The sequence below is a fragment of the Ahaetulla prasina genome, chromosome 3 (genome assembly GCF_028640845.1).
Source record: "Ahaetulla prasina isolate Xishuangbanna chromosome 3, ASM2864084v1, whole genome shotgun sequence".
Taxonomy (NCBI): domain Eukaryota; kingdom Metazoa; phylum Chordata; class Lepidosauria; order Squamata; family Colubridae; genus Ahaetulla; species Ahaetulla prasina.
This window is the reverse complement of record NC_080541.1, coordinates 173871050-173885836: the sequence shown is the minus strand read 5'-3', so window position 1 is coordinate 173885836 and position 14787 is coordinate 173871050. Positions and strand designations below refer to the sequence as shown.

Genomic DNA, 14787 nt, shown 5'->3' with positions numbered 1-14787 from the left:
CTCCTTTGTCAATGCAGAAATTGCAAGTTTGCAAAAAAGCCCTAAATGATCAAAAGTAGAGATGGATAAAAAGGGCAGAAAACACATTAATCTCGGTCAACATTGTAATTTGCAGTTAAATACAGATGGTCTTATGGCCAATATTCCATTTCTGCGTTGAAACTAATTAATAACTTTTTAATATACAACTGCTAAGAGCCTGACATTTGGAAATGGTTCTGGAAAAGCGCATTTTGCCTTTTTATCTCGCCGAGGAGTTCTAAACGGCCATTCACCGACCCGAATAAAACGTTAACTCCTTGCCCCAAACGAAGCTACGTGGGAAACGGATGTGTAATTTTCTGGCCTTCTCCACCGAGATGCTGCCAATAACTAACATTAAAAAACAAAACAAAACACTCGACGCTTGTCCTTCCGAATCTTAAACTGCTCGGTTTCCGGTTATGTTATTCTTACGTGCGACGGAACGATTTTGCGCGTCGACATCAGCCAGGGGAGCTTAAAACGGTGTGGCTCTTGGAGGAGGAGTTGTTGCTAGACCGTCCCTCCGCCGGCTCTAGATACCGCCGTCGAACATGGCGGTTGCACACGGGGCGAACGGGAAGCGGTTACTCCTGCGGTATCTGCGGAAAACCTCGCCTTCGTTTTTTGCCCTGGGACCCTGCCGGCATCGCCATTACAAGAAGAAATGGGTGGGTGATAAGGAGCGATAGCGGGGCGCCACCCTCGCACAAGCGCGTTCGCCGTCTCCCCGCCTCATCAACATGCTAGCCCCCTTTAGCTAGAGCGCAAGCCCTTCGTAACCCCACGGAACCATCTCGACCTAATTTCTCCTCCCTTCCCGGTCTTCTCTTATAGCTGGCTGGAGAATTCTGGGAGTTGAAGTCCGCAAGTCTTAAAGCGGCCAAGTTTGAAGACCTCTGTCTCAGACTCTTCCCTTCCTTCCTTCCTTCCTTTCTTTCCTCTTTATTAAAATTAACCCTACCCTGGTTGTATTAGACAAGTGCTTCTCAAACTTGCCCACTTTAAGATCGGTGAATTTCAATTCACAGCATTCTCCTGCATGGCTAGCTAGGGAGTGGTGGGAATTGAAGTCCACACATCTTAAAAAGTGGCCAAGGTAGAAAAAAATACTATAGGCTAGACTCTGACGGGCCATGACCATGTCCTCCTGGTGATTTAAAGGGAAACTCCTGCGTTTCCAAATGAAAGGGATGGTCTTGCATTGAAATTACAGTAGGATGAGTAATTTTGCACTGGATTACACTGATTATTCTGCCTAAACAAATGTACCTCCTGAAGCCCAGTCCTATGCATGATTTTTTTTGGAAGTTCCAAATAATTTTATTATTGAGCCTGTATCATTTTATTTAAATAGATGGTGATGTGTAGTGTTTAAAGCCAGATTATAGTCTTATCAGCAATCTAAATTTGGTTTCTTTTATTAGTGTTCTTTATTAAAGGAGATGCATATCTTGGGGTAATAGGATTTTCCCGTTTTGATTTAGATATGTGGAATGTAATGGGATAAATAATTTCAACAATAATAATTGCAATTGAAGAATATTCATTTAACACATAGTTTAACTCAGCTGACTGAACTTGACTCTTGAATAAAGATAGTCCTGGGCTTACATTTACAATTGAGCCCAAAGTTTCTGTTGCTAAGTGAAACATTTGTTAAGTGAATTTTACCCCATTATACGACCTTTTTTGCCACAGTTGTTAAATGAATCTGGTTTCCCCATTGACTTTGCTTGTCTTGCAAAAGGTGGTCACATGATCCCAGGACACTGCAACCATCATAAGATGAGTCAGTTGCTAAATCTCTTAATGTTGATCACATAACATAGGGATGCTGAAGTGATCGTAAGTCTGAAAAATGGTCATAAGTTACTTTTTTCAGTGCCATTGTAACTTGAACAGTCACTAAACAAACTGTTGTAAGTTGAGAATTACCTATACAGTCTTTCTTGCTCAAGAAAACCTCTTCTAGAGTTTCTTGCATAAAAAGAGGGAATGCGTGGAATTTATAATCTGGGATTTTCTTAGTTCAAAGTAAGTAGAAAATAATGGTGTGGGCTTAGCTCCATGATTACAGTTTTCATTCACATTTATCAACCATGTGGGGCATTGCATGTTGAAATATGTCTACTATATGTGCATGAGGGAGAACTCAGTAGGCAATTCCAGTTTGAAAATTATGCTTTGTCATTATCGGTGACAACTATAAAATGTTTACATTGCGTGACTTTTTTTTTAATTGTTGTATAGGCAGCCACTGCTCCTCAGGCAACTAGTACCAGGGTGGCTCTCCAGGTCTTTGACATGAATTATGGAGATCAGTTTGGCAGCCTCTGGCCCTCAATTCGCATTAGTCTTCTGTCAATGCAAAAATATGGGGCCCTAGTCAACAATTTCTCTGATGTAGAACAAGTCATTCAGAGTCTGGAAGACCTGAGTGCTGTAGATTTCATCCAAGAATCTCAGAAAGTCACCGAAGAATTAGATTCCTCCGTTGACGAAGACAGTGTGCCAACTTCATCTCTCCAAATTCAGATAGAACTTTCAAAGACTCAACTACAGCATTTTCCTTCTGTCAATCCTAACATCAAATGTTACACATTCCCCAAAGGAGACATCAGTCGTTTTCGTCAAGCTAGGTATGAATTTTTAGAATGTTTATAAAATTTTCCTGAAATAGCCATTTCTGTCCTTCTTAAACTTATTATTTGGTTCAGAGAGTTTTTTTAATTTAATTTAATTTCAGAAAACAAAAGAACATGGTTTTTAAATGTATTTGTTCCTGGCTGCACCATCAAAAATGCACTATTACAGATCATATATTTATTTTGGCATGTATGTGTCATTTTCCAAAGCCTGATCAAGACAGTTGATAAAATGTTCAAAATACAACACATTATACTTATAATCTATATAACATCAAAACTTCTGATAAACTAAATCTCTCAAAGTATTATATTAGCAATAGTTGAGATGCATATTCAGTCTCTAAAACTAGGGCAAGACACCTGTGGTAAAAACATTTCTCCTCTGCCCCAATCAATATAGGTAGTAATCAGATAGGATGGAAAGTGATCTATTAATATTTGGAGGGTCTTGTATTCTTATACTTTTTTGTATAAAGTTAAACAGAAAAAAGTTAAATACGAAACACAAAAAGGTGGCATAAAACTGTTTTTCAAGACACAATATATACCTTAAATTCTTAACATACTGGGTTGCTTCTAAAAAGGTAAATTACTTTGAAACCTTCCTGATATTCTGGTCCATTTATCTCAGCAACAACAGCTTTCTAACATTTACCTGGGACTTTTGAAAATAAGACATAGCATATACTTTACAAATCTTCAGAAGCAGTAATGTGTATAAACATAAATCAAGTTACAACAAGAATATTCAACTATTTGGGGCTAGTAAGTATGCATTTGCAATATTTGTTGTATATTTCGCCTAATATATTTCTTTGACTTGTAGACCAGACATCCTAGGAATTCTTGGTTACTATATCCTGGATGCTGCCTCAATTTTACCTGTTTTGGCTCTCAATGTACAGCCTGGAAACATAGTCCTTGATCTTTGTGCAGCCCCAGGTGGAAAGACACTGGCACTTTTACAGACTGGGTATTGTCGTAAGTAGCATGATTTACTTTGATGTGTTACTTGTTGCTTTTCCAAGTTTAGATATTTCATTTGTAGTATAGACAGATGAGTTGGTGAAACTGTTCTTTTAAATTTTTAGGTAGAATAAATCTGCACCTTCCAAATTTGGCAGCTTTAAGATAATGTGGACTTCAGCTTCCAGAATTCCACAACCAGTAAGGGTTATATCCTTGTGAAAATATACTTTTCATTCAGAATATAGAGTTGGGAATATTACACGTTCTGTGCATATTGATTGAAAAGTGATAGCCTATAACAATACACAAAAGTGACTTTCACTTTTATATATGGAGTGCTACAGCCTTGGCTTTTTTTACGACTTGTAGGCTGTCATTCCAGTGAAAGATTTTGGAGGAGAAGATACTCATATGTCTTCTCTTTGGAGAAGGGCCACATAACTCAGGTGTAGAAAACATGTTTTGCATGGGAAAAGTCCCAGATTTCATCCATACTACTTTCAGGTACAGCTGCTAAGGAAAACTCACTGCAAACACTTCTATGAAAATATGTAATAGGTAAGTTGTTTTGTCTCAGTAAAAAAGTATCTTTCTCTGTACTGCAATTTTCTAAGACACAAGCAGTGGGAACACACACAAAAAATATTAGAATAAAATAAAATAAAAATAATCCCTTAAAATAATAAAAACAAGACTTAAAAGACTAAGATACCCACCAACCCAACCAACAGTTCCCCTACTTGCTATGGCTTCTAATCATGCAAAAATGCTCTTCTTTGTGGTACATTTATTGAATTCTTTGTTTCTTGAATATATGTAGCAGTCCATCTCATGTAAGTAATTTTTGACTCATGGATTCATAAACTGTATCACGACTACAGTCACATATCATATTAAATTAAATCATAAAACAATATAGTCCATTTGTGATTGTATCCATGTGTGAATTTACTCAAGATCCAGAGGCAATCTAGATTCCACCAGGGCTTTTACATTTGCATTCTCAGCCAGAGGATGGCAATCATCTCAACCAAAGGGGCATAGAGTTCAAATAGATTATTTTTTATGAGGGTATAACCAGTGGTGGGATTCAAATAATTTAACAACCGGTTCTCTGCCCTAATGATTTCTTCCAACAACCAGTTCACCAAACTGCTCAGAAAGTTAACAACCGGTTCTCCCGAAGTGGTGCGAACTTGCTGAATCCCACCACTGGGTATAACTGATGACGAGTCAAAGGACAATTCTTCATTTTCCTCCTCTATTACTGCATCTGAATATGTGACATTGGTTTGATAGGCAAGATAGTTATATGTACTTGTAAGTGGGAAAAGGGTGAAAGAGAATGATCTATAGATACTTTAGAGAGATCACATACATTATATAGCAAGATAGCCTTCATTTCTATGTAAATTTATATCTTTTTGACACAGTCTGAGGTATGCTGTCCTTGGTTTAAGCTTCTTTCTTCTTGAAATAGGTGAGCTGACAGCTAATGATCTTTCTATGTCTCGCACGGTCCGGCTACGTAATGTCCTTCGCAGCTATTTTCCCAAAGAGATCCAAAATATAGTGCGGGTTACTTCAGGTGACGGAAGAAACTGGTGTCATACAGAAACAGGTACTTATGATAAGGTAAATATTATTCTAACTCTTGCTATTGGAAATTGAAAAACCTTTATTTCTTAATAAACCAGAATTTGGGGTTCCATTTGCCAATTAGAATCATTTAGGTATTTTTTCATTTCATTTCTTCATTTTTTTTTCATTTCTTAGATTTTTTTTTTCATTTCTTTCTAGTCCTTTCCCCTTTACTAGATCATTCCTAGAATTCTCCCTATAGCGGCAGTACAGGGAGTTTATAGCCAAGACTGATACAGCAGATTTTTGGAGTTTTTAATCTTAAAATTAACAATATCCTCTTAAGAATGCTGTAATAAAATCCTTGATCATCTATCCTTCATTATTTATGCTCTGCAATTAGTACAGGAGCCATGGTGGCGCAGTGGTTAGAGTGCAGTACTTCTGCTGGCTGCCTGCAATTTGGCAGTTCAAATCTCACTAGGCTCAAGGTTGACTCAGCCTTCCATCCTTCCGAGGTGGGTAAAATGAGGACCCCAATTGTTGGGGGCAATATGCTGAGTCTAAACCACTTAGAGAGGGCTGTAAAAGCACTGTGAAGCTGTATAAGTGCTATTGCTATTGCTTACCACCACAATTGAGCCCAGAATTTATGTTCCTAAGTGAGAAATTTGTTAAGTGAGTTTTGCCCCATTTTACAACTTTTCCTGCCACATTTGTTAAGTGAATCACTGTTAAATTAATAATATGGTTATGAACTGAATCTGGCTTCTCCATCAACTCTGCTTGTCAGAAGGTTGCAAAACATATCACATGACCCTGGGACACTGCAACTGTCATAAATGTGAGTCGGTTGCCAAGAATCCGAATTTGGATCGTGTGACCATGGGGATGCTATAACCGCCATAAGGTGAAAAACGATCATAAGTCACTTTTTTCAGTGCCGTTGTAACTTTGAACGGTCACTAAATGAACTGTTGTAAGTAGAGTACTACCTGTAACTGATGTCTTGATTTAGTTCCCTGTGAAACTAATTGCCTCAAATGCAGCAACAGAAGCAATCCCTCCAGTCTGAAGTAATACCTATTTTAAGTTTACGATATTGGTTATCAGTCAGCTTCTGGACTGAATTCAAATGCTGGACATTATCTTTGAAGCCCTACATGGCATAACACTGGGTTAGCTCAAGAAATGCTCTATCAGAATAGAACTTGCTTACTTGGTTTTGTCATTTAAAGCCGTGGTCCCCAACCTTTCTGGCTCTGTGGACTGGCCTCGGCAGGAGGGAGGGGATGGTTTCATGTGTGTGCCCGCTGCCTGTGTGAACGAAGCTTCACAAACTCGCCTGCCCCTTGCATGGCTGGTTCCCACGTACCAGTCCATGAACCATGGGTGGTTGTTCCAAGTTTATTCAGAAAACTTTATAGCAGGCTAAAATGTGAACCTTGGTTTCCCAGTTTTGGTCTAACACAGCAGCCATAACACCATAATGGGTTTTGAACATTTGTTTATATACATTGAATCTAAGAAGTTATTGCTGTAAATAGAATTGCAAGAGATGATCAATATTCCTGTCATATTTTTTCCAAAACATATAGAATAGAACAGAACAGAACAGAACAGAGACCTTGGGGGTCTTCTAGTCCAGCCCTTACTCAAGCAGGAGATCCTATACTATTTCAGACAAGTGACTTGTCTAGTCTCTTCTTAAAAACCTTCATGATGGAGCGCCCACGATTTCTGGAGGCACTTTTAGGAAGTTTCTCTTTAATTCCAGGTTGCTTCTCTCTTTGATTAGTTTCCAACCATTCCAACTTAACAACCTGTCTTTTCAATTTCTAAAGCTTCAAAACTTTGCTTGACTTTCCATTGAATATGGAAATAGAATTTAAAGTATAATGTAAAGTTATCTTTAATGTAAGGAAATTGTGAAAATATTTACCAGAGAGAATATTTGTTTGGTTCCTTTTAGGTACTTGTTGACGTGCCATGCACAAATGATCGAAAATCGGTCTTGGAAGATGAGAACAATATCTTCACATATGCAAGAAAAGGAGAACGTCAGATGTTGCCAATGCTTCAGCTGCAATTGCTCATGTGAGTGATTATAATGTGTTGCCTACTAATGATTCAAGAAAAGAATGTTCTAGACAGCTCAAAAATGTTTTGTTCCTCTCTTGCCCTGGGTCATGCAATTCCAAAGATGGTCTTGCAATTTCCAGAAGTAAAGTCTACCAACAGGGATCAATTTGTGGTGTTCCAATTCCAAGATTTTTTAAATAGTTCAGAGAATTCACTTACATAAACCAATCAATTGCCCCCAGAATAGAACAGAAATTGAAATTTAAACTATTGGAATAAATATAAATAACCCCAAATATGCTTATGATATTACATTAATGGGTAGAAGTGGGGAAGACTAAATCATGTGTTGAAGATGAAAGATGGGAATAAAAAAGCCAGTCTGATGCTTGGTGGTTGTTGTTTTTTAACCCAACATTCTAAAATTGTATCAATTGCTAGTGTCAACCCATTGCCAGTAGGAAAGAAGTAGTAACACACATTATTTTCTTAAGGTCAAAACTGCACAGAGATGGTTTTTGTAACCAAAAGGAAAAAAAGATGTCTGCTACTTAGGAGAAATATTATGGCACATCTAGATGTATATTTATAGAGACACTTTACTGCCAACCATGGTACATGGTTATCAAGGCTTCTCTTCCCAATCGTAAGATAGCTGTGAAAGCTAGACTGTCATAAATGCAGAACAAAGAAAATCTATGCTTTTGAATTGTGATTCCGGAGAAGGTTATTGGAATACCTTCATTGGCAAGAGGAATCAATACTAGATAAAAGTAAAACCAGATTATTAATTAGAAGAACTAATAATTAAGCTATAAGTTAAATATTTGAGATGTATAATGTAAGGCAAGGTCATTGAAAAAGACCCCAAGCTTCAAAAAAATGAAAAGCAGTAGACAATACTGGTGATTTATTATCTATTGGGTGACAAAGAGCTTGAAATGATGGAATGACCAAACAACTAAAATATTACCCGTTATGAATCTGGAAATTCAACTACATTAATATTCTTATACCCGGGAGTCTTCCACTCTTGAACTAAATTCTTTGAAAATTCCGTAATACTCAATTATGCTTTTTCATTATTTGATGGCAAAGCGAAAACAATACTGCTGGCAAGGATTTCATTCTCTTTGGCTGGAGGCCAGATTTGAGTTTTGAGAAACTGAGGTCGGGCTGGCATAAGTATGCAGGGGTTTCCCATTCACAAAATTGCAGAACACTGGTGTACCTAGTAACAAAGCAAAAAAGGCAAGTGTGACATATAGGATTCCATGGCAGATGTCTGGGTCTATCGGTGCCTATAAGCATTATTTCTAGGAACTCAGTAAATTAATGACATATTAACAAGGCAGAGAAAGGAGAATTGATTCAGTGTATATCTAGAGCCCAAAATATAGTGTAGGGTAAAGGATTCCCTGTGCATTCTTGCACTGGCATATGGTGTATGCTTCACTCTGTTGAATAAGTAGCTCAGTACAGTTGAGAGACATTCCTCACAATAATTTCTTTCTTGCTTTTTTCCAGAGCTGGAGTGCTTGCTGCTAAACCAGGAGGAGAGGTGGTGTATTCCACATGCTCTCTGTCTGAGCTCCAAAATGAGTATGTGGTTGAGAGAGCGGTGGAGTTATTAAATATCCAGTACAGCATCAGTGTGAAAGTAGAGGACTTGAGCCATTTTCGGAGATTGTTCCAGAACACATTTTCTTTCTATTCAAATTGTAGACTTGGAGAACTTATCCTGCCTCACCTCACAGCTAACTTTGGACCCATGTATTTTTGCAAATTGCACAGAATAAATTAGATTGAAGAAAGGGATTTCCCAAAAGACATAATGGAATTTACAAAAAGCCACAAATAATAGTTTTTTGGCAGCTTTAGCACATTACTGGCTCATACTTAAGTGATGGCACACTAGGACTCCTAGATCCATCTTGCTGTTACTGCTGTTGAAGATATACTGCTGAAGATATTCTATATCTGTGAATTTAGTATTTCTTGCCTAACTGTGAAACCTTACCTTTCTCACTATTGAACTGCATTTTGTTGGATGTCTGCGGAATCAGGTTTTCATAAACAGAAGTATGATACATTTAACATTTAAAACATTAAAGATAAATGTCAAACACAATATGAAGAACAAATATTGGGAAAGTGATTGATTATCTGCATCAAGATGATGTCAACATATTCTTCTTTCTTTTCTTTTCTTTTTCAAATTTATATACCGCCCTATCTCCCTAAGGACTCAGGGCGGTTCACAGGCAGTTAAAATACATATAAATACAAATTAAAAAACAACAATTAAAAAACTTATTCTATTGCCTAATTTAAAAACAATATAAATAATAAAAAACCCCTTAAAACCAATAACTTTAAAATCTAATCCAGTCCCGCGCAGATGAATAAGTGCGTTTTAAGCTCGCGACGAAAGGTTCGGAGGTCCGGAAGTTGACGAAGTCCTGGGGGGAGTTCGTTCTCCAGAAGGTTCCCAACCTGGCCAGTCTGGTTCTTCCAGTGGTGCACCCAAATGTCTCTATAATCAAGTATAAAGTGTATTAATCTGTAGTCCTCCACTTACAACCATTCATTTACTGACTATTCAAAGTTACAACAGCACTGAAAAAAGTGACTTGTGACCATTTTTCACACTTATGACTGTTGCAGAATTGCTGTGGTCACATGAGCAAAATTTGGACATTTGGCAACTGGCATGTATTTATGATGGTTGCAGTGCCCTGGGGTCATGTGATCACCCGTTGCAACTTCTGACAAGCAAAGTCAATGGGGAAGTCATTTAACAACCATGTTAGTAATAACTGCAGTGATTCACTTAATAACTGGCCAGAAAGGTGGTAAAATGGGAGTAAAACTCATTTAACTGCCTTGCTTAGCACTGGAAATTCAGGGTTCAGTTTTGATTGCAAGCCAATGACTTGTCAATACTACTGTTTTCTAAATATCCATTGATTAAACTAATGATTGGTTTTCAGGGCTAATCTCAATTTGATATTGGCTTAATTTATGGTTGCATGTCTGGCTGGAAGGTTGGTGGATTTTTTTTTTTTTCTTGTTGCCACCTACTGTTTGGTACGGTTTTGCAGTCCAAAGAAAGTACCATACTTTTTGCACTATAAGATGTTCTGGACCATAAGATGCACCTAGCTTTTGGGGAGGAAAACAAAGGGAAAAAATCTAACTCTGCCTCCCAGCATCCATCGGTATTCATCTGGCTAGCATCCTTGCAGCAAACAGCAAACAGCCTGGTCAGCTTCAGTACATTATTGCAGCCTGATTTAGCAAGAGCAGCTGATTGGCGGTTGGATCAGCCTCCTGGAATACTGCTGATCAGCTGTTCCAGGCTGCAGAGATCGCTGCTGCCTATCACCGCCTCCACACGCCCCATTTTCAGCCTCCACGCATCCCGTTTTTGGCCTCTGTGTGTCCTGTTTTTGGCCTGTACCAGGCGGCGAGGCGCGCAGAAAATGAGATGCACAGAGGCCAAAATGAGGCAAACAGAGGCCGGCGGGTGGGCGGGGCTTTAGCAACATTCGCTCTATAAGATGCTCGGACATTTCCACCCACTTTTTTGGGGGTGGGAAAGTGCGTCTTATAGACTGGAAAATACAGTAATCTTAACAATTCCCCTTACTATCAAGAAACATAGAGACCAAATGGATATATTTCTGAAGCCTTCCCAACAAGCATCTGGTTCGTTGATATACAGTGATTGGGTGGTTACCATTACAGTAGATATCTTCCACGAAGCAGAAACGATGTTTCAGATCTGAGAACCTAAGAAAAATAAAATGATCTATGCTGACATTGATAATCGGGACGTCTTGGCTTCTGGTACAGTGAAACTCATATTTTATGGAAATGAAAAATCCTGGTTTAATGTGAAATCTAATCCTTAAGGTTAACTTGGGATGTGGAGGCTTCTGAATAAGAATATCTAGCATCACGAGTATTTTGTACATTCCAAGGAAATATAAAAAGCTTTATTATGCTCTGGTTTATGCATCATAAAGAGTGATTAAAGGAGGGCAATGACTTAGCAAAATGTATAACTAAGATCACAATTGGCTATCTATGGTAAGCGCTGAGAAGCCGTACTCTTCAAGGTTTCAGATAATTTTTCCACTGTACCTGGATATATTGAAGAATGAATATGAAACGTCTATCATTAAGATACTTTTTAAAAAACCATTTTGGTAACATAGCCTCCGTTAAAGCACTTTATTATTTTTACATATATCGAGTGTCAAAATCAATCCTAACCTCCCATTGGGTTCAAGAAAATCAACTAGTAAGTAAGTATAGGTTAATGCCAGTTTAACCTACAGTGAGTGATCACTGTTTATTAAGGAATTTTGCTCCTTGGTGAATAAATCCTCATAATTTTGAGCATGTAACCATGGTCATATGGCTCTGCGCATGCGCAAGATGGCAGCCTAGCCGGAGTTCGGAGACAACGAGGATTATGTGAGGAGGGGGATGGCGGCGCCCAGGCGGCCTGCCGAACAGTCTGCGCCCCCCGGTTGGCCGTATCATCTTCTGGACAGCCGTGGGGGAGGTTTCGGGACCTCCCTGGACGCGCGGCTGCCGAGACCAGGGCTGCGGAAGGGCGAGCTGCGAACGGCGGCCATTTTACCACCTGGCCGGGCAGGAGCCGAAGAAAGAAACAATTGGGTAATGGAGGAAAGGACGCCGGGACCCAGATGGCTTGCCGAGCGGCTTTCGCCCCCCGGTCAGGTATATCATCTTTCGGGCAGCCGGGGGAGAGGCCTGTGGGCCTCTCTGGACTCCCGGCTGCCGGGAATGAGACCGGGGATGGCGGCGCCCAGGCGGCCTGCCGAACAGTCTCGCCCCGGTTGGCGTATCATCTTCTGGACAGCCGTGGGGGAGGTTTCGGGACCTCCCTGGACGCGCGGCTGCCGAGACCAGGGCTGCGGAAGGGCGAGCTGCGAACGGCGGCCATTTTACCACCTGGCCGGGCAGGAGCCGAAGAAAGAAACAATTGGGTAATGGAGGAAAGGACGCCGGGACCCAGATGGCTTGCCGAGCGGCTTTCGCCCCCCGGTCAGGTATATCATCTTTCGGGCAGCCGGGGGAGAGGCCTGTGGGCCTCTCTGGACTCCCGGCTGCCGGGAATGAGACCGGGGATGGGCGAGCGGCGAATGGCGGCCATTGGACTACGGACGAGGCCGCGGCTTGTAATTAGTTGTTGGGAAGCCGCGGCTGGGTTTCTCTCCCTGTTTTTAGACATCTGGCGCTCTCGGGCTATTTCGGATTATTTGGGGGCTTACCAGCTCTCCTTGGTTTCCCCTGGTCTTGTTCTGGAGTTGGTGGATGGCCATGGGGCGAAGGGCTGTGAAGGATCCCCCTGGTGGCCCCTGCTGGAGGTGTCCTGGCCTAGTTTGGCCTGGTTGGGCCTAGCTAGGCCTGCTTCTTCCCGGACCAGGAAGTTACATTGCCATCCGTAACATTGTCACCTGCATTTGTCATCTTGCACTTTGTATGGCCGGCCGGAGTTTTCTGGGTTCGGCCATCTTTGGAACTTCCCGGGAGGATGATTGGAGACCGACTGTTGCAGTGGGACTTTATCTTGAAACATCTACTGTGGAACCATCTACCTTGGAAATAGCTGAGACGCCATGGACGGAGAGAGGAATACCACCTCTATTAGGTTATGGATTTTAGGACTGAGCTTGGTGCAGAGTAGTAATAACTTTCTACCATCAGACTACATCTGCTTATTGTACCATCTTGTGTCAGCGTTAAGCCAGCCACCATCCGAAGATATTCTGGCAGATGGGTATCCATTAGGATTTGGCATTACATCCTGCCACCCCAGACATTATACTACTACCTCTCGCTGTCTTCTTTCTCCTGCTTATGCTTTTGAACATTTATGCGATATTCTGCTTTAGAACTCTTGCGCCTGCGAGGTGCCCCCGCCTCGCAGGAATGGCCCGCCGCATTATCAAGGGCCGGCCTCAATGACGGGTCTTGGGACCCACAGAGGTGGCATGCGAAAAAAAAGAGCCTTTGGGGTTTTTTAGATAGGGCTTTTTTAAGGGGTGGGAGGGGTAGGGCGGGTGTTGGGGTAGCCCGTCGGGTGGGAGCCAGTCCTTGCGCGTGCTCATGACAGTTTTTAATGGGTTCGGAGGTTAGGGAGGAGATTGCGTTCCTGCTGGTGAGGGTGGTCTGATTTGCACGGTAAGTGGGAGGGGCAGATATGGTGGAAGGGGGGGACCATATCGTTTTGGGGGGGCGCGCGGTCGATGTTTGCAAGCGATCGCGCGCCCCGATCCCCCGTCCTTTTCCCGTTCCCCGGATGGTCAAGACCCTCAGAGCCTGGGCCTTCGGCTGATGTTATGCAACGCATGGTCCGTAGTCAATAAGGCCCCCCTAATACACGATCTTATTCAGGGGGGCGCTGCGGACCTTATAGGCGTTACGGAAACCTGGCTGGGCACGGAAGGGGGTGTGCCCCTTGTTGAGATGTGCCCGCCGGGTTTCCGTGCATTCCATCAGCCAAGGGCCCAGGGTAGGGGTGGAGGGGTGGCGGTTGTGATTAGAGAGAGCCTAGAGCCGAGGGAGACCACTGTACCTCAGATTGCTGGGTGCGAATCCCTCTTTGTGAGATGGGGTCATAGGTGTCAGATGGGATTACTGATCGCGTACCTGGCTCCTTGCTACGTGACAGCCGCCCTGCCCGAGCTCCTGGAGGTGCTGGCCGGGGTGGCAGTTGAGACCCCCAGACTTTTAGTCATGGGGGACTTTAACTGGAGGTCTAGCCGTTCAGAAGCTGATCGGACAAAAGTGAAGTCCTATACTAGGGCTTACCTAGTGGCAATGAGGGAAGCGAGGCGTACCTACGCCTCCTCCCTCATTGCATCGGCAGATAACCGCCCAGCCGCCCTGTTTCGGGTGACCCGCTCCCTCCTACATCAGGGGGAGCGGGATGACCCGTTGCAGGGACGTGCTGAGGAGTTTAACGGTTATCTATACGATAAAATCGTTCAGCTTCGGGATGGTTTGGACCAAGATTGCGGTGATACGGGTGAGACGGCTGAGGGCGGTCTTGGTGACATTGTATGGGATGAGTTTGACCCTGTCGCCCCCGAGGACATGGACAGGTTGTTGGGGAGGCTAAATGCCACCACATGTTTACTGGACCCGTGCCCCTCCTGGTTGGTGCTGGCCACGCAGGAGGTGACACGAGGCTGGCTCAAGCGTTCTGGCGCTTCTTTGGTGGAGGAGTCTTTCCGGCCGCCTTGAAAGAGGCGGTGGTGAGGCCCTCCTCAAGAAGCCTTCCTGGACCCGGCTGTTTTAGGTAATTATCGTCCGGTCTCCAACCCGCTTGGCGAAGGTTGTAGAGAGTATGGTGGCATATCAGTTTCCTTGCACCTGGATGAAACTGTCTATCTAGACCGTTCCAGTCCGGTTTCCGACCCGGTTACAGCACGGAGACGGC

General features: G+C 42.2%; 1 protein-coding gene across 1 annotated transcript; it reads left to right on the top strand.

Annotated features, from left to right (window-relative positions):
- Positions 1-68: 68 nt before the first annotated feature.
- On the top strand, positions 69-9492 carry NSUN4 (NOP2/Sun RNA methyltransferase 4). Its single transcript, XM_058178111.1, has 6 exons — positions 69-692; positions 2275-2663; positions 3499-3653; positions 5122-5276; positions 7195-7319; positions 8832-9492. Exons 1-6 carry the CDS (start codon positions 576-578, stop codon positions 9106-9108), a joined length of 1218 nt encoding a protein of 405 aa, XP_058034094.1. The 5' UTR covers positions 69-575; the 3' UTR covers positions 9109-9492.
- The last annotated feature ends 5295 nt before the right edge of the window (positions 9493-14787 follow it).

What these genes read in the sequence shown, in the direction of transcription:
- NSUN4 (XM_058178111.1), top strand. Translation starts at nt 576, where the DNA reads ATGGCGGTTGCACACGGGGCGAACGGGAAGCGGTTACTCCTGCGGTAT. An exon ending in AGTCGTTTTCGTCAAGCTAG is followed by an intron (nt 2,664 to 3,498) that starts GTATGAATTTTT and finishes TTTGACTTGTAG; the next exon opens with ACCAGACATCCTAGGAATTC. An exon ending in CTTCAGCTGCAATTGCTCAT is followed by an intron (nt 7,320 to 8,831) that starts GTGAGTGATTAT and finishes GCTTTTTTCCAG; the next exon opens with AGCTGGAGTGCTTGCTGCTA.